At 44.1% G+C, this 27,078-nt stretch overlaps 9 protein-coding genes across 9 annotated transcripts; 5 read left to right on the plus strand and 4 right to left on the minus strand.

Moving 5' to 3' along the window:
* Positions 1–39: 39 nt before the first annotated feature.
* Positions 40–2,689, minus strand: L203_102752 (uncharacterized protein; the record flags this gene model as incomplete). The annotated part of the gene is made up of 10 exons (XM_066212172.1): positions 40–648; positions 697–1,173; positions 1,223–1,288; positions 1,435–1,795; positions 1,846–1,876; positions 1,930–2,001; positions 2,052–2,139; positions 2,188–2,213; positions 2,260–2,282; positions 2,622–2,689. The coding sequence occupies 10 exons, from the start codon at positions 2,687–2,689 to the stop codon at positions 40–42; spliced, it is 1,821 nt and encodes a 606-aa protein (XP_066068269.1).
* Positions 2,690–2,916: 227 nt separating this feature from the next.
* L203_102753 (uncharacterized protein) lies at positions 2,917–5,814 on the minus strand (the record flags this gene model as incomplete). Its single annotated transcript, XM_066212173.1, has 7 exons — positions 2,917–3,218; positions 3,269–3,355; positions 3,403–5,161; positions 5,219–5,412; positions 5,596–5,664; positions 5,709–5,716; positions 5,774–5,814. 7 exons carry the CDS (start codon positions 5,812–5,814, stop codon positions 2,917–2,919), a joined length of 2,460 nt encoding a protein of 819 aa, XP_066068270.1.
* A 568-nt stretch (positions 5,815–6,382) lies between these two features.
* On the plus strand, positions 6,383–7,880 carry L203_102754 (uncharacterized protein; the record flags this gene model as incomplete). Its single annotated transcript, XM_066212174.1, has 7 exons — positions 6,383–6,604; positions 6,650–6,771; positions 6,822–7,004; positions 7,075–7,099; positions 7,189–7,698; positions 7,745–7,815; positions 7,862–7,880. 7 exons carry the CDS (start codon positions 6,383–6,385, stop codon positions 7,878–7,880), a joined length of 1,152 nt encoding a protein of 383 aa, XP_066068271.1.
* Positions 7,881–8,002: 122 nt separating this feature from the next.
* On the minus strand, positions 8,003–9,111 carry L203_102755 (uncharacterized protein; the record flags this gene model as incomplete). The annotated part of the gene is made up of 4 exons (XM_066212175.1): positions 8,003–8,042; positions 8,090–8,861; positions 8,918–9,006; positions 9,062–9,111. 4 exons carry the CDS (start codon positions 9,109–9,111, stop codon positions 8,003–8,005), a joined length of 951 nt encoding a protein of 316 aa, XP_066068272.1.
* Positions 9,112–9,348: 237 nt separating this feature from the next.
* On the plus strand, positions 9,349–12,132 carry L203_102756 (uncharacterized protein; the record flags this gene model as incomplete). Its single annotated transcript, XM_066212176.1, has 18 exons — positions 9,349–9,517; positions 9,571–9,591; positions 9,640–9,671; positions 9,718–9,725; positions 9,773–9,839; positions 9,883–9,942; positions 9,989–10,054; positions 10,107–10,190; positions 10,243–10,319; positions 10,363–10,473; positions 10,520–10,649; positions 10,699–10,848; positions 10,906–10,979; positions 11,036–11,113; positions 11,159–11,282; positions 11,333–11,348; positions 11,397–11,563; positions 11,608–12,132. 18 exons carry the CDS (start codon positions 9,349–9,351, stop codon positions 12,130–12,132), a joined length of 1,959 nt encoding a protein of 652 aa, XP_066068273.1.
* Positions 12,133–12,593: 461 nt separating this feature from the next.
* On the plus strand, positions 12,594–16,297 carry L203_102757 (uncharacterized protein; the record flags this gene model as incomplete). The annotated part of the gene is made up of 6 exons (XM_066212177.1): positions 12,594–12,668; positions 12,729–14,243; positions 14,291–14,855; positions 14,901–15,994; positions 16,141–16,156; positions 16,206–16,297. The coding sequence occupies 6 exons, from the start codon at positions 12,594–12,596 to the stop codon at positions 16,295–16,297; spliced, it is 3,357 nt and encodes a 1,118-aa protein (XP_066068274.1).
* Positions 16,298–16,427: 130 nt separating this feature from the next.
* On the minus strand, positions 16,428–21,574 carry L203_102758 (uncharacterized protein; the record flags this gene model as incomplete). The annotated part of the gene is made up of 6 exons (XM_066212178.1): positions 16,428–16,872; positions 16,921–17,102; positions 17,165–20,354; positions 20,417–21,143; positions 21,190–21,418; positions 21,464–21,574. The coding sequence occupies 6 exons, from the start codon at positions 21,572–21,574 to the stop codon at positions 16,428–16,430; spliced, it is 4,884 nt and encodes a 1,627-aa protein (XP_066068275.1).
* Positions 21,575–21,937: 363 nt separating this feature from the next.
* On the plus strand, positions 21,938–24,109 carry L203_102759 (uncharacterized protein; the record flags this gene model as incomplete). Its single annotated transcript, XM_066212179.1, has 4 exons — positions 21,938–22,183; positions 22,244–23,634; positions 23,685–23,819; positions 23,869–24,109. The coding sequence occupies 4 exons, from the start codon at positions 21,938–21,940 to the stop codon at positions 24,107–24,109; spliced, it is 2,013 nt and encodes a 670-aa protein (XP_066068276.1).
* A 1,213-nt stretch (positions 24,110–25,322) lies between these two features.
* Positions 25,323–26,386, plus strand: L203_102760 (uncharacterized protein; the record flags this gene model as incomplete). The annotated part of the gene is made up of 5 exons (XM_066212180.1): positions 25,323–25,421; positions 25,502–25,560; positions 25,614–25,867; positions 25,916–26,094; positions 26,150–26,386. The coding sequence occupies 5 exons, from the start codon at positions 25,323–25,325 to the stop codon at positions 26,384–26,386; spliced, it is 828 nt and encodes a 275-aa protein (XP_066068277.1).
* Positions 26,387–27,078: the final 692 nt, after the last annotated feature.

A 27,078-nucleotide genomic window follows, 5' to 3' on the forward strand; every position in this document is an offset into this window, starting at 1 on the left:
AAACATTCTGTACATGCCCAACTTATCCTATTTCTTTGCTCAACCCTTCCATTCTAAAACGTCGAGCCATTCTACCACTTCATGCAGCTTTCCGACAAGGCTGACTGCCTGTTCTTCAAGTATATCTGGGCTCGGTTTATAGTCGGGTGGATCGACCAAACTCATCAGACTTTCTTTCAAAGTCGTAGGGGGTGGTGTCAGGCTGGATGTACTCGAGGAATCGCTTAAATCATCCTTTCTAATATTCGGCGAAACGTTAGATAATGGTATTTCTGTAGATTTTTTGCTTTCAGACGCGGCTTTGGCCTCTTGGACGGCATTCTTATACCTCCATTCCACCCACTTGACCAGCTTTCTCACTTCTGCTGACTTGCTAAAATGACTCCAACGTTCAAACAGATAGGGCAGATCGTCATTCTCTGATGCTCTTGCGGCAATAGCTGGCCCCCAAGTGAACAGGCCCATAGCCCATCCTGTAGGTGCGCGACTATCTTCTTTCACAGGTTGATGCCCCAGTGTATAATACAGTCTACCATCCGGATCCCTGCCCAAAGATTCGAAACGTAAGCTGCAATGATTCATCTCTGCTCGCATGTTTACGTTGATTTGGGATATTCGCAAATCATGCTCGCGCTGTTGCTTTGCAAACTAGAGTCTTATCAGTACACATGATTATCGCTACTCTGATCCACTCACATTTACCGTACTAGCCTTTTTCTGGGCTGCAGTCTTGCACAACAATTTTGCATTCAACAGCTCTTGTTTCTTCTTGTCCCAATCCAGATTTTCTCTTTTTGTTTCAGCCGCATGCTGTTTTTTCGCATTTATTTCATCTGAAAATAACTCCATATCTCCTCTAATCTTGGGTGTCGACAACGTCCGGACTGCAAGGGCTAAAAGCATCCTCACAATCTCAGACGGTTGGGGCGTTCTTGAAGCGCTACGGCGAGAAGATCCTGGCAGCTCAAAGCTCCAGGCTGATGCAACCTGGGTATTGTCTAAACCGAACAACTCTCGCAGAGTAGCGTTGTCTGTCTGTGAATGGAGATTGGGAAGTTCTGGAGGAAAAGTAAGGTGAAGAGGTTCTGAAAGGGCATGAAAAATGCTCGCAAATCGAGACAAATCCGCATAATATCGCAGCTCTTCGCGAAGATTAAACAACATGTCTTGGATCTATTGTCATCATCAGAAGGATCTCTTCACAAGGTTACAAGTATCGTACGTCTTCCTCTGTACTAGCAACTTCTAGTTCATCACGGATCAAATCCAGCATTCCGCCGGCAAACAGCTTGACGTTTGATTCAGTGATCGGTCGCTCAAAATCATCCAGAGCAGAAAGCGATCTTTCAGGAATGTACAAAATTTGTTTGAACCGCCAAAGAAATTCGCGTAACTGCATTCATTAACTACTTTTTCCGCCAGAGTTGTACTTACTGCCATACGCTGTGTTGCCTCTTCATGCCCTAATTTGGTAGACATCCTTGCAAAAATAGGCCCATCAGGTATCCTCTCTGAGTCCCTGGTTTGCTCGGCTTTAGGCTTTGATTTGGTTTTCCCCTTGTTGCTTTTCCGCTTGATTGGCTTGCCAGTTTTTACATCTTTTTTCGTGGCTGTATTCTCTGCAGGTCTTTTTCTGACAGCTTTTTTTCTGACCATCTTAATATTCCCTTTTGGCCCTTTGATCTTTACATTACTATCCAAATCCGAGAGGTCCGAGGTATCATGGAGCACTGTAGATATGGCTGATCCAAAAGGTTGAGATGTATCTCTACTTTTTGTGTTACTCTTCCTGCTTCTATACACCTGTAAGTAGCACATCGCGCTTGATCACACCAGCCGACTCACTTTAATGGTGGCAATCCATACTTTCTACGACCTACATGACCTATCATGAGTCTTTTGAATAAGTTACACTACACTTGTACTCACATTTAGCAAGCAAGCATTGACCTTTACAACAAGGACATGCAAAAACGTATGGAGCATCTGCATCATGCCCTTCTATCCCCTTGTTGGCTTCCATTCTTATAGACTCTGGTGATAATTCATACTTGCGGATAAGATCAATGTCACAAAAAACATGATGACATGGACGCTTCTTTCTTCCTTGAGATACGAGCTTTGTACAGAATACAAATGCTTCAGTGATGGATGAGTTCAAAAGGCTTGTTCATTACAGTTACCTACATTTTGATTTACATATCTTTCGACAACTGCATGTGTCAGACGTTTCCTGCAAAGTAGTAACGAGCAACCTACTGATGACATGTAACGGTGTCACTCTGTTTCAACAGCTTGTCTCCATTTGGCTTGGTCTTTTTAAAAGTCTCTAAAGTTTTTTGAGTTGTGGATTCCTGCTCTCTCCTTCTCTTCTTTGATAGCACTTTTGTATTAGGGACGCCTTCATCAGACACCACAGAACTAAGCTCAGAACTATCGAAGCCAGTGCTTGTCTCATCCAAAATCGTTTGCTTGCTTGAAGGTATCATAGTCTTTCTCTGTCTCTTAAATCTTATGGCAAGGTTTTCTGAATGATTAACGATGAAATGGCTTGTTTTTTTAAAAAAGATTAGAATTGACATTAATGAGATTCTTGATTTATTTTGAATCGCGCGACTCACTCCTGTTCCTTGGCGCGTCTCGTCCAATAAACAAAAGATGAACCCTGTCCAGATACAAACGCATACATTACTGTTATATCTTTAAAAAAATTGTCATACTCTTACATGATTTCTCATCTTTGTATCATATATCAAAACACATCAACAAACATTACAAAAAGAGCATTCTCGTGCTGTGTACAACTGCAATAGCCATTTCAAGAGCAGCAAATACAGATGATGGGGTGTTTCTTTTGTCAAGTTACAAGCCATCTGGTCCTGCGAACATACAGTCCCGTTAGCTGCACCAATGCACTCAGTCTGCCAGCTGCATTAGGCCAGCGATTGTGCCAATACTTCCCAATGCCGCGCCGAGTGCGACAAGACCCATGGAGGAAGCTAGACCTTTGAGGCGCTTTGGCGCAGGCTCCTCGTCTGTGGTTATGTTGTTGAAGTTAACAGGGGCGGCCAAAGATGAGGTGGAGTCGTCATGTGCAGTCTCGGGAGCATTCGTTGTGAACTCGAGTGGAAGAGATCGTTTGCGACCAATCGCTTGAGGAGTGACAATCTCATCCTCGGACGAGGAAACGGGGGGAGAAGTTTCAGTAAAAGTGGAGACTAAATGTGAGTCAATACCAAGCTGAAGAAATATAGAAAACGTCACCTACTTTGGAAAGTAGTATCGGCAATGCTGAGTTTCTCTTCAATCTCCAAGGATGTATCTTTCACAGCAACTGCTGTAACACCATTATCCACTGAATACATTAGTAAAAGTGACAATGGGTTTTGTTGAGTAACCTACAAGGCTTGAGGATTGTTGCAGTTTCTTTGAGCGACACTTCCTTGGGCAAATACTGAAAGATACAAGAGCCAACATTTGGCACCTCTTGCGCCTGAACACAAGCTTCTTCATCTCCCTCACTTCCATGCTTATTGTCCTTTTGATCGGCATCCTCATCTTTCTCACTCTTCATATCATCACTATCACACCTATTGTCTCCACTGCCTTCGTCCTCACACTCCTCCATATCCTTTACAGAATTGGAGTATTCAGAAGACTCGTTGTACTCTGAGTTGTCATCATCGACTACCATGTAGCCACCAGTTGGGTCCGCGTCCGATGTCAGCATGGGTTTGAAGCTGGCCTCAGAACGGACATCAACTTCATTACCACTCTCGCTGAAGCCGCGTAGATGTCTTTCTACCACTGGTTCTTGTTCAAACATTCGGTTCTCAGGCAGGTATTGTTCACACTCCTTTGAAAGTAAACCGTCACCTCGCGGAATACTACATGTGAGAGGTCGAAGAATGTCTAAAACAGAGGAGGACAGCAATTCGTATCCTTCAACTTGATCCGACGGGACGACATCAGCATCTGTTGGGGGCGACATCTCATGTTGAGATTGAGGATCTTCCGTTGGAAAAAGGGTGTCATGCAGGAAGGCAGTCTCCCTCGCAACAGGTGATAGATGACAATAGGGGGAGAAAGATGAATCACGAATAGCGCCGGTAGAGGCAACATCGGCGTGAAAGTCTTCATCCTCATTTGGCACAAAGGCCATGCCTTCCTCTTGGTCCGGACCGAACCAAGATTTAGGCGAAAGAGACCAGCTTTCGTAATCAGACCTATTCATTTTTGCCTGTAAATCATGGTGAGCAGAGGTGGAAGCGAGAGAGGATGTTGGAGACCACTGTATCTCGACACTGTCATGACGATGGCGACGAGGTAAGTCGGGATTGGCGTTAAGATCGTACTCGAAATGAATATCTCCGTCAAGCACAGCCTCAGTTGAAACAGGCTTAGCAATCAAATGATCGCTCTTTTTGATACGGGCAACTTCTGGATGCTCCTTATCAGAGTAACTTTGATATTCAATACTATAATTACAAGGTGAATCTTCGTCTTCGCTGTCATCGAATACACTGCGAGCGATGAAAGACCTGGCATAAGGTGTAGCTTCGAATTGTGAATCTTCCATTCCGTCATCGCTGTTGATAATGGATGCGTTTTCACCTTCATCAAAAACACCGACTAAATTGGCATTTGTCTTCTTGGACTGAGTCAGAGGTTCCTCGCTAGAATAACGCATCCATTCGGGGATCCCATACTTGTGTGTATTGCCATCACTTTGTGAGCCTTGCAGCACATCTTCTTCATGAATTTGCCGCTGATATGTGTCGGTTTTCATGATGGCACATCGGATACGAATCCACTTTGATCGCGTGGCAAACTTGCCAATAACCTCCTCTGGTGTAACTCTTTCTAGACACTTGCGATGACTGCTGTCACTGCCCTGACCAAGCTCTGGCCAATGAAAAGAGACTTTCAGTTTTATTGGGCTATATTCCTTCTTATCCGCATGAACTCCCTTTCCAAGGACGATAATGTCACCTTCCAATAGCTGTACGGGAACGAAAGCATTTAATTTCGTCGGAGCTACAGCAGATTCAGCGAGAATGGTAGTTCCATGTAAAGAATTCAAGTCAGTGATATAAACGTGGCCGTTAGTGGTAATGGTGAGGTGTGCATGAGCTCGAGAAAGGATGGGCGATGTAAAGTACTAATTCAGAAATTAAGAATGGGGAGGTATAAGGTATTCCTATTGGACTGGACTCACACCCAAAAAGGCATTATTCTTGGCCATTGAAGCCTTTCTACCTAGGACGATGCCACCATGAATCAGTCCTGTAGGCTTGACAGCTTTCCCATCCTTGAGTGGCTCTGTATCTTCTGCGGACAGAGCAAAAGTACTAAACAGTTTAGGTTGGCCGTTATAGGAGTCCTCGATGGGAGTGAGCCGAATGAACCAGTCTAAAACAGAATCAGTGACCTGGACGAGATAATAGCAGCGCGTAGTTAGCACTGTAAAGTGATAAGAAGGACAAAGGGATTCTGAGGGTTCGACTCATAAAAGCGTAGTTACTTGATATGATGTTCCGGACAGCGCATAGCTCGGCACTGACTGCTGCAAGCCCCACTAGCAAACCAGCTTACCATTCTCAGAGAGCGCAACGCGTTGCTCGTTTGAGCAAGCTAAAGTAGACATGAGGGTGGCAAATATCACTTGGATGAAAAGTCAGAACTTGACTAGCGTATCGAAGATGTACCACAAAAACTGATATAATATGAGTATTGCCCGCCAAGTGAGAATATATAGAAATTGAGTGCTTACATGTTGAGAAGAGATGGGAAACAACCAAAGAAATGGCTCATCGCACAAAGATAACGTGGGTATTGCAGATTCGGACCGAAAAGTCACGTGATAGAGCGGCCAGCGCCGCACTTCAAAAGAAAGGCAGTGAGTAGATGGACGATAACTTGAAGGGTTCAAGTAGGTTTTAGCAGGAAAGAGCCAGCCATATATGCATGACATCGCCGTGAATATCTAGAAATGTCATAAGTGTAGACAGCTGGCAAGATCATAAATGTGGGGCGAATGCTGCTGAAAGAGGCGTTATAGTCGGGTGTACTGGCAGAGCGTATGTTTGCGACATATTCGAAGCCTGGTCCAGGTATAGAAACACTCATAAAGAAAAAAAGAATGAAGAAAGAAAAGAATAAAGACGAAAAAAAAGAAAAAACGACAAACGATTAATAGCAAACGCCACAAGCAGCAAATGGACGGAAATATTTCTGCACCAGCGGCGTTATTTGGTTTGAGGCAGCCCGTACAGTTCCGAGCAATGGTATTGGCTTTTTGCTGTTGGCTCAAGTGTTCTCAAAGTTTTGTCTTTTTTAATCTTTTTTCTTTTTCTCCTCCGCTTCTCCATTCACTAGCCTCATGCACGCTCTCAATAGGCTTGCAAGGCATCACTCTTCTGGGAGTTTTGCTTCTCTCCTCAAACGAAAAGTATCTACCACCTCTGCAGGTGGTGTCAACGTTCTCGGCTTCGAAAACAAGGGTCCTTCTGCCACATCTAGTCTCACTGTTGCCATCAAGGCCGGAAGCCGGTATGAGACCACCCCAGGTGTTGCTCATGTGTTGAAAAGTTTTGCCTACAAGGTGCGAGGGATTAATGTAGAAAGATCTTTGTGCTGATGGAATTAGGCGACTGCGTCCGCATCTGCTTTGAGAACAGCAAGAGAGGCAGAATTGTATGGCGGCATTTTGTCCGCCTCTTTGGGTAGGGAGCACCTGTTACTCTCTGCCGAATTCCTTCGCGGTGATGAGTGAGTTGCCTTCACAAAGTACGCAAAAGGCAGGTCTGAAAACTGTGTAGGGAACACTTTCTTAATGTCCTTGCCTCCGTTCTCTCTTCTTCTCAGTACTATCAACATGAACTTAAGGAGCTCGTACTTCCTGTTGTAGAATTAGAGAGCTTAGCTGCCAGCACTTCTCCCTCTGTTGTCGCCTTCGATCTTGCTCACGCTATTGCTTTCCGACGCGGTCTTGGAAACTCTCTGTACGCCAACAGAAACTATCCTGTTACCATTGATGACGTTAAAAACTATGGCGATGCCTCCTTTGCCAAGTCCAACCTCGCCGTTGTTGGAACTGGTATTTCTACCGAGGCTCTTGCCAAGGCTGTCGAATCTGCTTTTGGCTCTGGTACCTCGTCCTCCGGCTCAAAGCTTTCAACTCCGCAGAGTGCCTACTTTGGCGGTGAGGCTCGAGCTGCTCTCGATATTCACGCCCCAGCTACTTCCACACCTACTGTCATCCTCGCTTACGGTACTTCTTCCCCTGCTACTGCCGATTTGAAGGTTCTCAAACATCTTCTTGGTGGTGAGACCTCTGTCAAATGGACTCCTGGCGTCTCTCCTCTCTCAAAAGCTGCTGACAAGCTCCCTGGTGCTTCCGCTAAGGCATTCCTTCTTCCTTACTCTGATGCCGCCCTTTTTGGTGTCATTCTTTCAGCCCCTACAAGTGCTCAAACCAAGATCCTAGCTCAGGAGGTTGCTAGCATTATCAAAAATGCAGGCGCTGAGTTCAAAGAAGATGAAGTCAAGAGGGCAGTGGCCAAGGCTACCTTTGAAGATGCTACTAGCACAGAGACTCTCACTGGTCTTGTTAATGCTGTCGCTCCAGCAGCTCTTGCTGGCAGCGCGATCAAGGCCACATCTTTCTCCGGTGTATCTACTTCTTCTGTTGCCAAGGTATGCCCAACTTATAACACCCCACGCGTTTACTGATGTGTCTTAGGCTGCTGCCAACTTACTAAAATCCAAGCCTACCGTTGTTGGTGTCGGAAATCTTTCTGTTCTTCCTTATGCGTAAGTGTTATATGACTTTATACCATTGAGCTGACCTGGTCCGAAGCGATGAACTTGGTCTTTAATCTAGAAAGGGGAGAGCCAAAAAATTTAGTCTAAGCATTTATCACTGAATGAAGTGCATTTGACTCAGGTTTATATGTCGTACTCATTATGTTGTACATATTGACAATAAGGATACTGGGAATCATATTGATTGGCAAAATTGAACAACGATTTCCTCAACTCTAAGAATGGATTAAAATCCGCTGAGACCAACCTGAAAGCCACTTACCTCTGCTTAATCAGCATCATAACTGCTTGTTGAACCACTCCCTTGGTCAATTGTCCTTCCAAACCGACGTACAAACCTCTGAACCCTTCCCGCTTAACAATTTCCTTGATATCGTAAATCACTCCTCCCTCGCCTTCTTTTTCCTTGCCTTTATATCGCCTAGACTGGCTCAACACCTTCACAAGGACGAGCGGATATAATGGAATTGTGGCAAGTGCATTAGAAAGCGCACCTAGAATGAACGTAACGCTGCCAGCAGGATGGGCACGATATTTAACGGGTATTAGCATGCGCAAAAGCAGAGAGTGAATGTATAATGTGAATGATGGTAGCAGCGTTAGCGGGATCGTTGGACCAAGTCCCGAAAACAACCCTTGAAGACCATCTTGCTTGAAAATAGTCACAAGCAAATACAGCAATGATTGCCTATCTTGGCCAGCCTTACATATCTGCTTCCTCACGCAGATGGTTGATATAGGCAATGTGACGCCTTTGGAGATGATCCCTGCTACAATACCGATAACAAGTTCTTTTAAAGGAGATAATTTGACAAAACGAGACATTCGAGATGTAATCGGTTGATAGGGTCGGCCAAGCGAATTTGAATGTTTGCTTCGAGACTTCGATAAGTCCTTTTGAAGGACTGTATAGGTGTAAAAGTAAATGAAGCTTGACAATATTGTAGATAGCGTATCGGCTGTCAGACCACTATAAATTCTTTTGAGTCCGTTTCGACGATTGAGAAGCTGATATAGAGTGAAGATGAGAGTGGCTGTGACATTGTTTAGCTAGTCATATCCTATCACGCAAAGACAACTCATTACTGACATCTCTTGGAGGGTGAAATGCTGGCATCGTGCTGTAGACGTGTTGTGGCAGCGTCCAATGGAAAGACGATTGTATTGCCTACCACCGACCTGACAAGCGATTTATATTCAGCTCAACTTTTGTCATAAATGGCCATATATTCACCCAAAAGCTGCTGATGTGGCCTGAAGTAGCGGAGGAAGTTTTGTCTGCATTATATGTTGTTATCACTGCTTGGAGAGGAATTGTCAGTAAAGAGAAGAGAAGTTGACGGATATATTTCTAGCCGATATACATGTCCGGACATTGATTAATGAGTTGACATCACCCGGATATTTCAGACGCGTATCGTCTGTTTTCTTTTTTTTTCCTTCATTTTTTTGTTTTCTGTTTCTTTGTACTTGTTGGAAAAATTCCAACCAGGCTTGAAAAGAAGGATTTCAGCCACTAGTATGAACACAAACTACTCGCCTACCAAGCAAAAAGAAAAGGACAGGGAAATTGGATGGGAGGCTATGACGAGGCCATGGCAAGATATGGCTGATGAAGAAAAAGCAGAAGCTGAGAGAAAGCAGAGGAGTTTTGAAAGAAGTTTGGCGGGCCCGAGTGTTGGAAAAGCAGGTGTGCCATGATTTGCCTAGCTTGGAGAAGAAGCTGATGAGCTGAGAGCGTAGGGCTTGTAAGAGACCAAACTGGTTTGCACATGGTGGGTGTTGCAAATCAATTGCTGATGAATGTTACAGAAATTAATAAGATCATTGCTGAAGCCTCAAAAGTATGCAGATGTATCCTATGGTCTAGAGTTTTCTGACGAACTGTAGGGATCCAAGTAGAATCCAACACACCGGGTCCTCTGTGCAGCTGACGTTGGCGAAGATTTTATAACAATCAAGTCCGCAAAGATAAAGAACTTACAGAGAAAATAGCATGGTATCAAACTAAAGTACGTCCATACACACACTTCAAACTTGTACTCATGTCAACAGAGAGACGAACTCATGAGGATGGCTTCTCGAGACCAGCTTGAAGCTGACGCAGACCGAATTGTATGTTTACGGCCCTTGTTCCATCCTCTACGCTCATGTATGTTAGCTGGTTGAAGAGGAAATGTCTAGGGATTTAACTCAAACAATCATTCATGTCGACATGGACGCTTTTGTAAACTAATAGAACTGGTTTGTTAAACGTTCTGACGTTTAGATTGATGTAGTATGCTTCTGTAGAAGTTCAGCGCGATCCATCGCTAAAGAACAAAGCTTTCGGTGTAGGACGCGGTGTATTGACAACTGCATCTGTTTGTTTTCATGTCCTCAATCTGTCTACAAGTCCTGATCAAAACTGCCTAGTATGAAGCCAGAAAGTTTGGCGTTAGATCGGGTATGGCTGGTTTTATAGCTAAGAAGCTATGTCCTAACATCATTCTGTAAGCAGGCCGCTGTAGAGGGGTATGCGCTGACGAGATTAAGGACGGATACGCATTTTGACCTTTACATCGCCGCTTCGAAGTCGGTTCGAGAAATCCTTGAGAAATATGATGAAAACTTGATGATGGCATCTTTGGACGAAGGATATCTAAAGCATGTAATCCCTCTTTATTTGCAGTAGCTTACTGAAACCTCGCAGTATAACACCATACATGTCCGCAAACAACATGTCAGCATCTGATGTTGTAACTCAGCTAAGAAACCAAGTGGAAAAAGAGACAAATATGACCATCTCTGCCGGTATTGCTCCCAACCGTATGTTGGCCAAGGTATCTTTCATACTTCATTTCACTGCACGTGTCACTGAAGATGGGCAAGATTTGCTCAGACAAGAATAAACCAAACGGTCAATATGAGATGGATTTTGAGCGATCAAAAATTGTGCGCTTTATGCGAGATTTACCAGTTAGAAAAATACCCGGATTTGGACGAGTCACCGAACGCTATTTAGAAAGTTTGGGTGTTAAAGTATTATTATTTTTCTTTAATGTCTGTTCAGTCTGTGCTGTTGCTAATTTTGAGTAGTCATGCGGCGATATATACGATAAGAGAGCAGAGCTTTTAGTGATGAACCATTGGCTTGGTTTTCGCGGCCTTTGGTGGGTCTTCTCTCTCCTTCTTTACACTTGCTTCGTGATATTAACTGATTCCGTAGCCGAACATATCTTGGTATAGCAGATAACAATGTTACTCCAAGGAAACGTGAAGAACGCAAAAGCGTAGGTGTGGAAAGGTTAGTTCTGCTTGCGAGTACTGCATCCTAGCTTACGTTTCCAAGGACATTCCGGAATAAGACAAATGATGAAGACATTATGAACACGTTGTCTTCTATTGTTGATGAGCTGGAACGGGATTTAGGGAGATTACGGTATGTTGGGAAGACGATCACTGTGAAATTTAAGGTATCACTTTGCCCTCAACAATATTACCTTATGTGCTGATGGCGAAATAGCTACACACATATGAGAGTGCGTCGTAAAATTGTCACTGTCGATGTTCTCCTAACTGTTTAATAGACAAGACGCGAGCCAAGTCAGTCTCAAAGTTCGTTTCAAGTGCCAAAGACATCCTCCCAATTGCGCAAGATTTATTACAAAGAGAACTACCGTTGTGTATCCGTCTTCTAGGTGTACGTCTTTCGTCGTTGAAAGATGTGACTGCACCAGAAAAGAGTATTAAAGGGGTAAGATTATAGCATCCAAGGGTATTGATTGACCTCTTCGTCAGTTTTTTCTGCCACAAGAAGGTACATCTCAACTTCTTCTGGCTCCTGCTTGTATCGAAGCCACAAATGTTCCCCAAGCATTGAATTCTAAAACAGAAGACTCTTTCAACATTCCCGCCCCACCAGAAATTCCGACTACCTTTGTCAGCAAAAGTAGCCGCGAAACATCCCAGCCAAATTCCTTCTCTCATCTTCCTATGAATGACCATTGCAGGTCTTCCTCTTCGCCATGCACGGACACTTCATCCCCGGCTTCTAGTCTGGTTTGTCCAATATGCGGCGAAATGCTTCCTGTAAACACTTCAAATCAAGAGCTGAATGCACATGTCGATTGGTGTCTCAATAGGGTTGCCATCATAAAGGAGACGGGAAGATCTTCTCATTCGGGAGTGAAGAAACGAGGAATGGAGTGCATTGAGGAAAAGGTGGAAAAGAGGGTCAAGAAGGACCAACTGAAAGCTCAATCGAAGGGCCAGCCAAGAGCGACAAATGGGACCATATCAGAATGGCTGAGAAAAGGACGATAGAGGCTTGTGTCTTGTTGTAATAGTGTGTGTATGTAAAACTAGGATATTTTTCATTAAACCTGTTGCAGATCTAATCTACTTTTTTCAAGCATGTCTTTAACAAGGGCAAGACCAGCTCATGTATAGCTGGTAGCCAGCTATTAAACCTGAAAAAAAGCAGACAGACATACTCTTACAAGTAAGTGACTTGCTTGTTACTCCCAATAGGCACGCACTATAGAAGACAGATTCCAGCATTTCTAAATATCATCATTAGGCACCAGCCTTTAAACCCGTGGACGGTAACCTGTCGTAAGGGGGTGGCGGAATAAAGAAATTGGTGGCAAAAAAGGGCAGTTGACTGGATTGGATTTGGTGAAGAAATGAAATCATTCAAAAAAAGTAGCCTTCCCTCAAGATTAATTCTTCCATTTCTCAATCATTCTCTCATTCTCATCATAACATAGCATAAAACTGCCTGTATGTCTCGCGTACCCGTGTCGGGCAAGGAGTACATGCCTAGGCAAGAATTGAGACCGGGCGACATTAACGTTAACGTAAGTAGTAGCACTTACAACCAAGGTGGATCCATCAGCTCACCCCTGCAGATATCACAGTCTACACTGGATTGGTTCAATTTCATTAACTTTACAACCCCGCCCATAAACGCTAGCCAAGAACAAGCGTCACATGCTGTCCATCAAGACAACAATGAACAAGGTTCATCTAATGACAATAGCGCACACAATGTTCATCCAGCGCAACGCGGAGATGTTCCAAACGACCAGTATCAATCTTTTACGCAAGGGATTGCTTTATCACAACCTTCTCAGGCAAACATGAATCTGCATGTCCCTCCACAGCGCATCAAGCTACCCCAGCACTCACCACCCCATCTGTCTCCTCAACAACAGGCGCAACCTCAACGCTATGCCTATCCGCCTCCACTTCAAAGTGCGCAAATCAATGCATCATCTCAAGGACCATCTCCCTATTCGCCGGTGGACTCTGTTGTCCACGATAAAGGGAAGTCTCCTGCTAAAAGCCGTTCTCACTCCTCTCATAGTGTTCCTCGCTCTTTGCCACAAACAGACAGCGGGAACAGTGTTGGTGGCCCCAACCAAGAGAACGGACTTAGTCTTGACCCTTCAGCTTTTCCTGAATACTTGGTCTTCAAATACCCACCTGCTTTAACTAACAATGTTCTCGGCTTTCCTACATTCCCACCTGGATGCGAAGTCTGGAATGGCCTCACTGGTCCACCCATATTTGGGTCTGATGTAGGTCAATCGGCACCTATTGGTACGCCGACATCTATTGGTACAGCGGCTACAAACTGGGCCCAAAGCTCCCAAGAACAAGGGTTATGCAACGGTAGCGATAACAATGATTGGTGCCAAGGTGCCAAGCAGAGTGGGCCGGGGATGGCAACAAACACGGGCTTTGGAATGAGAGGACAAATAGGTACGGTCTATGTGAATCCGAATCCCAGCCCTAGTATAATTCACCCAAGACACCAACAAGCGTCTCTGTCTGGCTTTCCAAAACAGCAACCTAGTTCAATATCAAGCTCCCCAGATCAAGAGGGTGGTAAACCAGACAATAAACGAGCCAGTTTTTCCATACAAAGTCCTCGTCGAGACGCGAGCACCCATCAAGCTCATGGGCATGGTCATGGGCCGCCAACAGCGTCACGCACGCCGTCCCAACCTCACCCCCAAATCCTTAATACCCATCCAACACCTTCGCCTCTGACCTCCTCTCACCTATCATCATCCAGTACAATGCCTACTTCTGCCATTCTCCCCTCTCATTCTGTATATTCGCCAAACGCATCTATACAACAGGCTGCACATCATCCTGATTTTTCTAATGTGGGGTATATGCCCATGTCGTCAACAGGCAATGTTAACATTGCGTCGTCTTCTCGACTGCCCTATGCTCCGTCCCGATCTTCACAGCCATTTATGCAAGGTTCAATGCCATCTGCTCCGCAGATGATGCAAGACGGGCCGGGATTATATTCTATGACAGGTTTCGATATGCTAGGTGTACTCGGAAGAGTTGCAGCGAGGAAGAATCCGAGTACAGTTCTTGGGCCTGTGGACATGAGTTGTAGTTTCTTGGTTGTAGTAAGTTCACTTATTCCGCTCTCATAAAGATGCTTATGTTTTTGCAGGATATCCGGAGATATGACTCGCCCATTGTCTATGCTAGTCCAACTTTTTCCAAACTTACGGGATATGAACTCCCCCAGATTCTTGGTAAAAACTGTCGATTCCTTCAGAGTCCTGATGGCGAAGTTACCAAAGGCTCTAAGCGAGATTTCACGGATAACGAAGCTGTTTCTCTTCTCAAGCGTAGCTTAGATGCTGGCAAAGAATGCCAAACATCTCTTATTAATTACAAAAGAGGAGGCGAGCCGTTTATCAATTTGGTGACAGTGGTGCCTATCCCTTGGGATGGTATTGATATTGTGTATCACGTCGGTTTTCAAATTGATCTTGTTGAACAACCGAACCGTATACTCAAGAACATGCGTGATGGAACTTACATTATGGATTACACATTTTCTATGGCGCCCGAAAAACCATTACAAATCGGAGACAAGGAGGCATTGCCTGGCCTAAGTGCCGAAGTGTTGGATGTGATGGGCACGAGAGTAGCAGGTGTTGGGATTGGGAGTGATTCAGAGGAGGCAGGCAGGATGGAATGGCTTAAGATGGTGCTCGATAACACGGATGGTAAGTCAACTTGTTTGATAATGTGCTTTTTTGATTGTTTTATAGATTTCGTGCATGCTCTCTCGCTTAAAGGCTTCTTCCAATTTTGCTCCAATTCTGTGAGGAAGCTACTTGGGTATGAGCCAGAAGACCTTCTCAACAAGAATATTTCTGAGTTTGCTCATCCTGTCGACATTGTCCCTCTTATTCGCGCTCTCAAAGATTCTACTCAAACAATAGGAGAAAGCCAACAACCAAGACCTGTCAGCTTAACGTTTCGCATTCGTAAAAAACATGCAGGATACGTTTGGATTGAGAGTGTTGGCAGGTTAGTAGTGGAAGTTGGCAAAGGCAGGAAAGCAGTCATTTTGTCGGGGCGTATTAGGGGTGTTCCCTTGTTAACATGGAAGACGGTTGGTATCCATGGCGGTCTTACCGAGAAAGAGTTCTGGGGAAAAATTTCTTTCCAAGGATTGCTACTTCACCTTACCTCTGGTATAGAGCAAATATTAGGGCACACTGTGAGCAATGCGCTTGGCCACAGTCTTTTTTCCTTTTTGCCTGGAGGAGGAAATGGTCCGCCATCAGCCGAGACCTTGCACAAAGATTTAGGCACCCTATCGCCCGCAGCCACCATAGCTAACGCTATTCATCAAGTGCTGCAAGGTCAGACAATTTCCATTGGGCAAAAGATGGTACATCGTTCGGGAAGGATGATTGATATGCTGTTGATCATCTATGCTCCAGATCAAATTGAAGAAAACATGTCTTCTATGGTGGCGGAAAGTGACGATGACACTTCCGTCGAGTCGAAGAGCACAGCATATATCACAGATTCAATCAAGCCTACTAACCTCACTGTTCAATTTAAAGTTGTCACACCTCCACTTTCTACTCCCGAAAATGCCATTATCTCAGTACTCACCAACGCAAGACCATTGGTGCATCCACCAATGGAAAACGTATTCAGAGAACTTGAAACTGGGAGAGACACTTCTTGGCAATACGAATTGCATCGGCTCAAAATGGCGAACAGGAAACTAAAAGAAGACATTGCAGCAATCACGGCAAAGGGTGCAGGAAAAAAAAGGAAAAGAATGGGCGAGGTTGGAGGACAAGGTTATCGAAGAAACTCTTTGCCCATAAACGGCTTTGGTATGGTTGGTGATAAATGATAAAAGCTCAAAAGGAGAATGCTTGGAAAGTGTGCTTTCCGTAAGAAGGTTTCAAAATTTTGGTTGCGATTCTTTTTTTTTTTTGATGGGTACAAGTTTTGATTTTACGGTTGTAGAATTACTTGGATTAGGAGGGAGAACACGATTGTCCGTCTGTTCTCAATACGTATGTATTTGTAGAATTGACGTTACATAGCTCACAATCAAAGCCAATTGAATACGGTTTACATCAACAAAATATGTATTCATTACAGCAGGCACAAGTGCACAAGTGTACAGTATCTTTGAATAGTTGTATATGTAGGCAGATATGTATGAGTTTGTCGTGATCACAATTGGAATTATGTCTGCATCGTCACGAACGTTCCCTGTCCAGAGTCAATCTTCCTCAAGAAGATGCTTATCTCTCTTTTGTACATTAGAATTTAGGAGTCTTTTTCATGGACTGACATGTCCTCAAAGGACTTTGCTCTCGGCTCAGCAGTTTGTCTTCAGATGTAGGATGCGAGGAGAGATTGGGTACAACTCCACAATTACGACGTGAAACAGGCGTATGGGGAGACGACTGCTCTGTATTGCTACTGAGCTGAAGAGACTTTTGAGAAGGAAGGAAGCTGTGAAAATCATGAGGAAAGGAAGGAGACCGAGAAGGTATAGTAGTTTTTTGTGAACTGCTGCTAACCTTAAGCGATCTGTATGATCGAGAGATTGACAAGGATTGGAGTCCAGATTGCAGGGTGTGCGAACTCGAACGGGGCACAATAGGGTTGCCAAGGTTGACTAGAGAAGTTGACGAAGACTGTGGGCATCGGAAATTGGTGGCTTCGATAGTCATTACCTCTGCAAAATGATCCAGAAGAAATCTGTCAAACATCAGTGATCGTTTGATGTTGAGAATCAAGTCAATTCACTTTGAAAGTTCCACCCAGCCGCCGCCTACTCGTACCATAACCATACGTGATCTCAATATCCTACAAAAGCACAGTTTGGCTTTCCCCTCCGATCCTATCCAATATTGACCTGACTGATCTTGCCATCCAACCGGTTTCATCGTAGTGGAAGTTTGTGTAGCCGCCCGAACGGGAATGTCAAACTAGACGGTTTTTATACCTTTAGCCTTGGAGAGCTTTGGAATTTATTTTTTTACAAACTCACATCAAGTTTATTCACAATTTTACCCACAGCCACATCCAATTTGTTTTGAGGATCGGGAATGTATTCTTTGCTTTTCTTAAATGATGTCGATGGTAGACGACGGATTCTTCTCAACCGTTGGGAGAACCCATGTAAAGGCTGAGAATTTCCTGATGTAGCAGAAGCCGACTGGGTCTTTGATAGCCTTGGACGCACAGTTGTAGATGACTTGAATGGGCGAACTTCAGGCTCTTGAGCGTTCTTGAATATGTCAGCCAGACCATTAGAATCAAGGTATCCACGGGATCGAGTAAGGCTAGATCCCGAGACAGTGTGTGAACCTCCAAGCAAGATACGACTAGGTGTATCCGATATTGCGCGGTTACGCGCAAAGTTTGCGGAGGTAAGAGTGTTGGGATATGGACGAGGAAACGTTTGGAGAGGAGTTGATGTTGATCGAGGGGTACATTTGATACCAGACATCGAAAGCCGAGGCAAACGCGACCTAGAAGATGCGGGACTATATGGGTAAACGGTTGATGCAATAGATATCACGCTCTCTGTTCTCGTGATATCTAACGCAGCATCGTCTACATCTGTATCTTTCCTTGCGGCATACAGGCAATCTTCTGCTAATATGTCCAGGTCCCTTCTGGTTCTGGCTAGCCTCTTCACTTCACCAATGACCCTTCTATCTCTTTTTACGAGTTCAGAGGCATCCATCATACTTTGGAAAGTATGCTCTCCTATATCTTGCAATTCTAGAAGCCGAGTCTTGTAGCTGTCGTTGTATTCATCGACAATCTCGAGTAATTGATTAAACGTCGTATCGCAATAATCAACACACTGGCCGAATTCTGCTAAGTTCCTGAGTTTGGATAGGAGCTTTTGAGAGGAAATTAGCGATTCTTTCAGTTCATCAACGTTTGAGCTACTGCTGTCTAGGGAAGTGGTCGCCAATGCTCCTGTCTGTTTTGCAATTTCTTCCACTCTTTCTTTAATCTGAACAGCCGTTTTAGTAGTGGGAAGTCTTCTTAATACTGGAATTGCTTGAAGATCCTCCAAGGTAGGTTCTACTAACCGATCGATACGAAGTTTACCCAGAGCTTCCATCAATTCCTTAATGCTAACATCAATATGATTCGACGGTGTTCTGGCTCGGGCTGGTGGGCTAGTACCAATCTGCTTAATAACCCTTGGACCGAAGACATCATGAGTTTGGGTAGATGGCGAGGATGTCGCAGATTCAATAGTATTTTCTATCGTCTTCAAACGAGCATGGGCCTTATGTAAGAGATCGTCCACTGCTCTTTTCGTTTGTTCTATGTCTTCCACAGCATTCATCACGATGCTTCTGTCAGTGTCCAAAGCTGTCTGATGCTCTTTGACTACTTTTCTATCCATCTCTCCAAACCAGCTTAGTTTATCTTCAACCATCTCCTTCATTCTTTTTAGAATTATCTCGAAATTCCCCTTGTGTTTTTTCGATTGTGCCAAGATCAATGCCTGCGTTGCTTTGACAGCCTGAATCATCTCTTTTGGCGCGCTGTCCGATATTGGTAGTGTGTGTGTTTCGTCGAGAAGAGTTGTCCGGATTTTGAAATTGTTATGAGTAATCTGCTGAGAGAGAATAGACTGGTCTAGTTCCTCTCTTGTATGAAGGCATTGTATTGTCCAAAAGTTTAGAATGGTTGATCTACATGCCAACTTGCAGCAGGCAATAGCAGAGTGCACTTGTAAGACGTGACTGTTGATAGTATTCCGTACAATCTGATCCAGACAAGAAAGGTCTAAAGGCGTTCGGGCTTTAGAAGCAATGGGATCAGATACCGGTACATGCAGAGGAGAAGCAGGACGCGAAAGAGGAGGCGTCATGGGCAAATCTGAATGCAAATTTACAGTAGGCAAGTCACGATATTCTGTTGCGGGCTGTACATGGGTAGTAAGAAGAGTGATACGCTCGATTAAAGTGGATTCCCATATTTGGGCATCGTTTTCAAGCCCTTCTATTTTTGCCAATGAAGCTTCTGCTAGATCACCTTGCCCACTATTGCCCACTTGGTCAATCTCTTCTTGTATAGCACTGACTTTTTCAAGCATTTTTTTGGCTTCCTCATCGACTTCATGAACGATCTTGGCCTGTTTCTGAACACGTACCGCTGAGTGCAGCAGCTGTTGAATTGTGGATTGTTGGTCTTTTAACGCCGAGAAAGTTTTTGAAAGATGTAGACAAACTGCAGGCAGACTACGCTCCTGGGTCTTGACGAGAATGTTGAAGGAAGACAAAGGTACAGCTACATCATGTTCGAGTTCCTTGCTATGCTCTTCTATTCTTTCTTCAATCTGTGAGAGTGTTTGTCTGCTATTCTGCCTTGAAGGATATGCGCTTAATTGGATACATTCTTCTAGTTCAAACAGCAAGACCAGGGCGTGCTTTTTGACAGTAATAGATTTTTGCATGATGATTTGTCCTACAGTGAGGCATTCCAGGTCTTGCTTAGCATGGTTCACAGCCAAAGAACTTTGCTGTCTTAACTCCAATAGCCGATCAGCAGCAGATTCAACGTCATCAACGGCAGCATTGTCATTGACAGTTTTAATAAAAATATCTCGTATAGGTTTTGGTGGAGTGTTGATGATGGATTTGTACTTTGATATAGATACAATGGCTTGTTGACTCACAAACTCCGCTTGGCGAATAGCATGTGATGCTTGCTCTGACCACTCTGGAACTGCCTCCGCCCATTGCTTGATGTTTTCAATTAAACAGCTCTCATCGTTCATGTTAGGCCTTGTCCGGTTGTCTTTTCCATTTTCCAATAAGTTGGTGAGATATTGTAATTGTAGCTCGCTTTTCTGAATCTCTCGGTGTTTATCCAACATATCTTCTCTTGTTCTCAATATACAGAGGTACCATTCCAATCCATATTGGCCTTTTTCAATTATTTTCAACGCTTCTTCACGAGCACTTATAAGCGTACACACAACCTTCTCATTATATTCTTCATTCTCGGGGTAAGCGGGGTGAGATGGACGAGGGAAAAACGAAGTAATTGGAGCAGGGAGATACTTTTGTGTGTCTTCTAATAGACGAGAGAGATGTTGGTGATGTGTGCTTGTAGAAGGCTGGGACAAAGCATCTCGTAGGTGTTCCAATAATACTTGACCAGCTTGATGTGCTTGAATGGAGGAAAAGTGATGAGCTTCTGAGCTGGACAGTAAATTAGTAGATGGCCCGCTAATATATTACGAGAGAGCTTGAAATATGCGTACAGCTTTCGATGTCCTTCCAGCTCCTCGCACCAAGATATTTTATTTCCAAGTTCCTCCACAGAAGCATCTAAGTCATCTTGCAGATCCAAAAGCTTTTCTGGCACTGCCCCGTTCTCAATCTCATCAAGAGTATTTGACGGCCCGCTTGTGGATCCAAGGTTTTTCAAATGTGAAGCAATATCAATAATCCGATCGAGTAGAGCACCACTCTGAGCAAGCTGTGTTGATGTAAGATTTTGTTGTCGTATGCGAAGATTAACAAGTTGAGAATGTAATAAAGGGTGGTGAAGCGGCTTCTCTGACTTGACGAAGCCCTGAGGAGCGGCTGATAATCTTGCTGTCAGGGCTGACATTTTTCCTTCAGACTCTAATGTACAGAGCGACTCGGCTTTTGGATAAATTGATATGCTTTTGAGGTCAGCCTTTGATGAGCCCAAACAAGATTGAGAGTCTGGATCCGACGCATGAGTGGGATCTGGAATAATTATATCAATTGGGACCCATTTGCTCCTGTTTCGAACCATCTCATCCACTTCTTTCTCAAGTGCCCAAACCTCAGACATTACTTGCCAGCGAATTTCATCCCATTGTAACCGGAGGCTTGTTAGGTCAAGCAGGAGTTTTCGTCGACGTAGTAAAGACAGTATGCGGTCAATCAAAACGACCAAATCCAGAGTTATGGAAACCAGCTGAGTTGAAGGCGGTGTCAACGGTTGTAATGTTACCACTACAATAAAATCACGTCAACTAATATTCAACAGACACATGCCTACTTCGCGTCTTCTCTTTGATTCGGTTTAGATCCCCATCATCGAACTCAAGCACTTGTTGTTCGAATATCTCCCTCTCAATTTTCCATCGTTTGACTTGGTCATAATCAGGCAATTGCCAAGGAGAATCGGCTGCACCCTTTCGAACAAACGTTGTATCATCTTCGTCCAGCGACGGCTTTCGTAGCTCTGGATGGGTAAAAGGGTACAATGGCGGGATGTCCTCAAGACTCTGCTTGTGTTGACGGCCTGCCCAGGTCTAGAGATAATCACCTACCTTGAGCTTTCCTTCAAACCACCGTCGCTTTTCAAGAAAAGCTTGCAGCTCCTGAGCATCCTCAGAGGATAGATCTCTCAGCTCATCTGCTTGCTCTGCAACATTCAACATGGCCGCAGCTCTATAGTGAGCGTGAAAAACATCAATGACAATATAATTCATAAAATAAAGATTTGTTGTTGTCCAATTGACAGGCATCAAGTCACGTGACTGAAAAACACCATGCCGAACACGCTCCCGAACTGGCTCGTGGTCGTTTTCTCATTCTTCTACTTTTTTTTGGATGATTCAAGTTGACTTTATAACGTAGAACGTCTTTTTCGCTCAAGTATGCTGCAAGTAAGCAGGATGAAGCGTCAATTATATGTCGCTCCTGTGATATTGCCTGTTTACAAAGCCATCCGGCCACTACCAACAACGGTGTTCCCCCTTGTCCATCGTTGCTCGTCAGATTCTACCTCGATCATTCTTACGATGGCTCGCCATGTATCTACTCGGTGCTGTGACTTGAAAGAAAAGTCGAGGGCTATTGATCGGTATTCAACACCTACATCGTGTGCACTGCCACAGTCTTTGTCCGCAAGGCTTTCAAGGTCAATAGGGAATAGCAGTACAGCTTCGCCAACATTGAGAAGGTATCCCGGATTACGCAGATTCTTTCATGCGACAGCAAAGAGAGATGCGATACCACTTATACCAGCGGGTTTCGCTGTTGTAAAGGTGAGTCATCTTGAGGATAAAACTTTTATAGAAATAGTACACTAAAGTTAGACTTGCAAGGGAGCGACCCTTCTGACAGTCGCAACGGCTTTCTCTCGTATAGTTATCTCCTTTTTCCCTATAGGCACTCTCGCTGCATTTCGTATGGCGCGTACAGGCAAATGGCTCGAGTCTGATGCTGTTCGACCATCAATTGGCCCAGAGTCTGAAGAGTTTTACAAGATGTGGTGTAAAGGAGAAACCCCTATACGCTTGACACTTGAAGAAGCAAATCAACTTATTGATAGCGACCCCGATGAATTTGGAGGATTGACACTAGAGGATAACAGAATAGCTTATCCTGTACCTATGCCTCCTTCTAAATTCACTCCTTCCTCTGGGAATACCAGATCATATTCACCAAAAGCCTTCCTAGAACACAATAACAGTAGAAAACGCGTTGCTTACTGGATTCGTCGGGCATATTTCATTATCCCTCCTTTACCGCCCGCGGCAGAATCCTACTATGAGAAACTGGGGGCGAAAGAAAAAGAAGAGGTGGACTCTCTCAGACGATATTGGGCTGGGCTGAAACGGTTCAAGGATTGCTTCAAAGGCGGAAGATGGCTTGTAGGAATCATCTTCGGCTTACCCTTTGCCCTCATCCTCGGCGTCTACCTTGCTGGATTAGAAAGAGTTCCATTGACCGGACGTTGGAGGTTGATATTACTCACTCCTGAAGAAGAGGATGCCATCTCCACAAGTCTTTCCGGAGGGAATTGGTATCGAAGCGTCATTAACCTACTCACTACGCCAGAACACCCTGCCCCTCCTATCTTGTCCACTGAAGATTGGCGCTGGAGATGGGTACAAGGCGTACTCTCGCGGTTAGAAACCGCTGCTCTCATCGAATGCCAATATGCACGATCTGAACAGAAGCCATCTCTCGTCACTGATCCTTGTTTATCCCTCCCTCCGCCAACTTATCATCCTTTCAAACCTCGACCGCGTGCCTCATCGCTACTTCACTCTGTGCTTCCAGGCGGTGACCCAAGTACTGGACGTGAGCATCTCGAGATTGGGCCGCCTTATAACCTCATGCTGCTTCAAAAAGATGAGCAGAATGCATTCTCCTATGGCTTTGGGGGTAAGAAGGCAGGTGGGATTGTTGTCTATACAGGATTGTTGGACGATATTCTACGTCATAATCCCAAATTTTCTCGACCAACTCCGGAAGAGACCCCACGACAAAGTCTGTTTTCATCAATTTTTGCTTCACGGCCCTCTTCATCCTCTCTCCATCTTCAGCCGACTGCTGAAGAGGAACTTCATCTTGCATGTGTCTTAGCACATGAGATGGGTCACTTGCTGTTGAGCCATCATCTAGAGACGCTTTCTCAACAACAAGTGCTATGGCCCAGTGTATTGGGGCTAGGTATGGATTTTGCAAGAGCTCTAATCTGGCCTTTTACGTGAGTCTTATATTTAATAGACGTTGCTTGGCTTATGTAACTCTGTTCAGATTTTTCTTGGGGCCGACTGTCAATGACGCGTTAGCCAAAATCGGTAAGACAAGTACAGAAGAGTTGTCTGAAAAGTATGGAGAGATTGGTTTTCAATGCAAGCATGAATACGAAGCTGATCTTGCAGGTCTGAGGTAAGTGACGTTTGTGTATTAGAGCATGATACTCATTCCAGCAATATAGGATATTAGCCAGAGCGGGCTATGAGCCTCGTGCTGCACTTGACCACTTTCAACGATCCGTTCTCGGTCTACAAGAAATTCAGTCTTCAGACAAGGCTGATGCTGGCCTTACCGGAACCGTGTTCAAGCTCTGGGCCAGAGCCACTCATCCTACAGCTGAACAGCGAACAAACGCTATCAAGCAAGAACTCGACAGATGGCAAGAAGAAGCTGATCTAAAAGGAAAGTCGAGCAAGCCATAATCCTAGGTAGAGCTTGTGAATAGCCTTGTTGTCGTATTCAGTTTAGAAATAGAGATTATTGTGTACCCAGGATTGTGTATATTTTTGTGTTGTTGTGTTCATATGGAGATATGCATCCTCATCTTAGTTTAACGCTCATATGATTAGAGCAAATTCCAAAGTTGGTTGTGAGAACACCTCCAGTTCAAAGCGCCCAAATAAAAGTGAGGGATCTCTCAAACTATGGATAATTGATATTCATCTTTGCCATGATATTTCTCTCTCAGTAATGATCAAAAATAGTCCAATTTTTGCCATGTATGATAAACCAGAATCAGCTTGTCATCTGCCAGCGCTAATGGAGATTCATATCAGTGTTGACAGCCCAACAGAATGAATACAGCACACAGAAATCAACAGATTTAAAACCCGATCCCTATGCTTTCCTCCATGTCTCACCCTTCCTCTGTATCCAAAATAAGATCCTTCAGTTCTCGCAGGATCAGTCCTGGGTTGAAGTAAATATCGTCCAGCAACCATTATCAGGTCATCTTTCATTAATTGAGAGATTCTTTAGCATACTCAGAAGGTGCGTACTAGTTCTCTTTTCATCAGCAAAACTCTCATGGTGAAATCTTATTCATTAATACCAATCAGCTACTAGGGAGAAAACTATCAGGACCATGGATAGGGAAAGGTCAGGACAATGTATTAGTTGAGGAAGAGTGACGGTTGAATGACGGTGGTAGAAGGTAAGATACAAGGGACTTGATGTTCATAGTTCCCTAGAGAATGAATCTGAGTAGCTTTTTTTGTCTATTCCAACTACACCTTCCTCAGAAAAGTTTTACCCCGTCCCAAGTCTTCAAGTTCAAAGCCCCAACACAGAACCCAATCCCTGACAGCAACAACCAAGCGAGAGAACCTCAATACTCAGCTTCAGAGATTCAGCATCTTGCAGGGAGGCAAAACAGCCACATCTTCCAAATCTCTATCGAGAACTTGAGCTAATAAACAACACATTCTTTTCGTAAAATGTAAAGAGAATATATGCGAATACTTTTCAAATGAGACAAACTTCAATCCAAGGTTGAATGATCAAGGCTTCTGCCCAATAATTACGTAATAAGATGAGTCATTACATTTTCAGGAAAGACGCGTGAATTACAATTCATCTTTACTTTTCTTTCTTTTTTTCTTTCACCCTTTGCTTTTATAATGCCATTTTATGATAATGACGACGTGCGCTACTAGTTCTTCTAAACATACGCCACGGTCTATAAAATTTGGACCAACCCCAAGCATGGTGGAAGAGGACGGAATATACTGTTCTGTGAGTCGTCACGACTATCTAGCGTTCGACGCGTAGATATTCGTAGTTGAGTATATAATTTTAACTATGATTTGTTCCAGGGGCATAATATGCGAGCCAATAGATTTATAAGTGGAGCACAGGCCAAGAACCCCAACAGGCAAGTTTCAAACCCTATGACATTTATGTCAGTCTGATTCTTCAATATCACAGGGCATTCTACGTTTGCTCCCTGTCGCAGAAGAGCGCGGACAGATGCAAGTTTTTTCTATGGGAAGATCAAACGCCGCAGTTATCCAATATTCCCCGAACCCCTTCCGCCCATAGATCCGTGCAAATCTCCGTCGCTGGAGCTCATACTCGTGATTCGCCATCAAAGACATGCGAACCGTCTTTAGGACTTTTAACGCCTCATTCTGATAGTAAACGACGCATGAGTACGACTGAAGCTTCAGGCGAAGAGGAAGGTGTGGTAGATGAGGTCGGTTGGAACGATGTTGACGTTGAAAGGCTAGAAAGGGAAGCTATTGCCATTAGTCGATGTTCCACCCGAAAGAACACGCCAGACACCATTGAATCTATCCCCACGCCAAGATTCAATGAAAAACTAAGAGATGCCATGAAGGGGTCGAAGAGAACAAGAGAAGATGATCCGAATGAACTTGTGAGAACTCCAAAAAAGGCAAACATAGAAGTAAGCATATCTAGTCGGTCTTTTGTGCTCAAGTTGAACTGTTTCCTCATTTTAGCGCAGTCCATTCGTCTCATCACCTCCCGGGAGACCAGCCACTCCCTTACATCGCAATCTCTTTCCCAGCATCTCATGTTTGGAACAATTGAATGAGCATCTCCATCGGCAAGACAGACTTTTGGCAGCAGCAGAGCAAATGAAGACAACTATGCGCAAGACGGTTAAGTCACTTCAAGAAAAGAACAAAATTTTAGAAGATCGTGTCAGGGAGCTAGAGTCTAGATTGGCTCAATAAAGAATATGATTCCTGTTGTCTCGAGAGCTATAAGGTGTGTCATTGCGTTGTACTATGGGTTCAAACATGTATGTCAGATTTAGCTAGTATTCATATGCAACAAACATGTCTCATTCTACGAAGTTTGCCGTTTCAATTATCAAAAGTTCTGCTTTAATAGCTTAAGATGAAACAAAATACCGTAATGTCGAGCCAACTGTTTCATCACTCAACCACCCATTATTTTTCAAATGTGAATAACAACAATGATTGTACGAGACTGTACATTAGTATTTTAATTTACCAATTGTTTCATCCGTACCCGGGGTTACAGCCAGAGCTTGAATGAATGTTGAAAGTGTTTTTTTGTTCTTTTCTCATACCGACTCTTTCGAAAAGGTTCTGGCAATTTCATGTCAGAATGGGTTTCAGCAACAGAACGCCTGGACCAAATCTGACTTATTCTAGATTTGAAACCGAAACACTTTTACCAATCAAAGCCAAATTGAACTCAGAGGCTGAGATACATTGAACCATCCTCTCTAGCAATCATACACAAAACCCTGTCATATCTGACCGGCTAGGAATATTGACAGGCAGCTCCTGTTGGACTGGAGAACAGTTGGATACAACCTTTGGTCTCTACTCCTTCTCTAGATGTTGACCCCATTGAGGTTGTCCAAAATGCCCTCAAAAGGAATACAATACACCCC

Source organism: Cryptococcus depauperatus, chromosome 3 (genome assembly GCF_001720195.1).
Source record: "Cryptococcus depauperatus CBS 7841 chromosome 3, complete sequence".
NCBI classification, from domain to species: domain Eukaryota; kingdom Fungi; phylum Basidiomycota; class Tremellomycetes; order Tremellales; family Cryptococcaceae; genus Cryptococcus; species Cryptococcus depauperatus.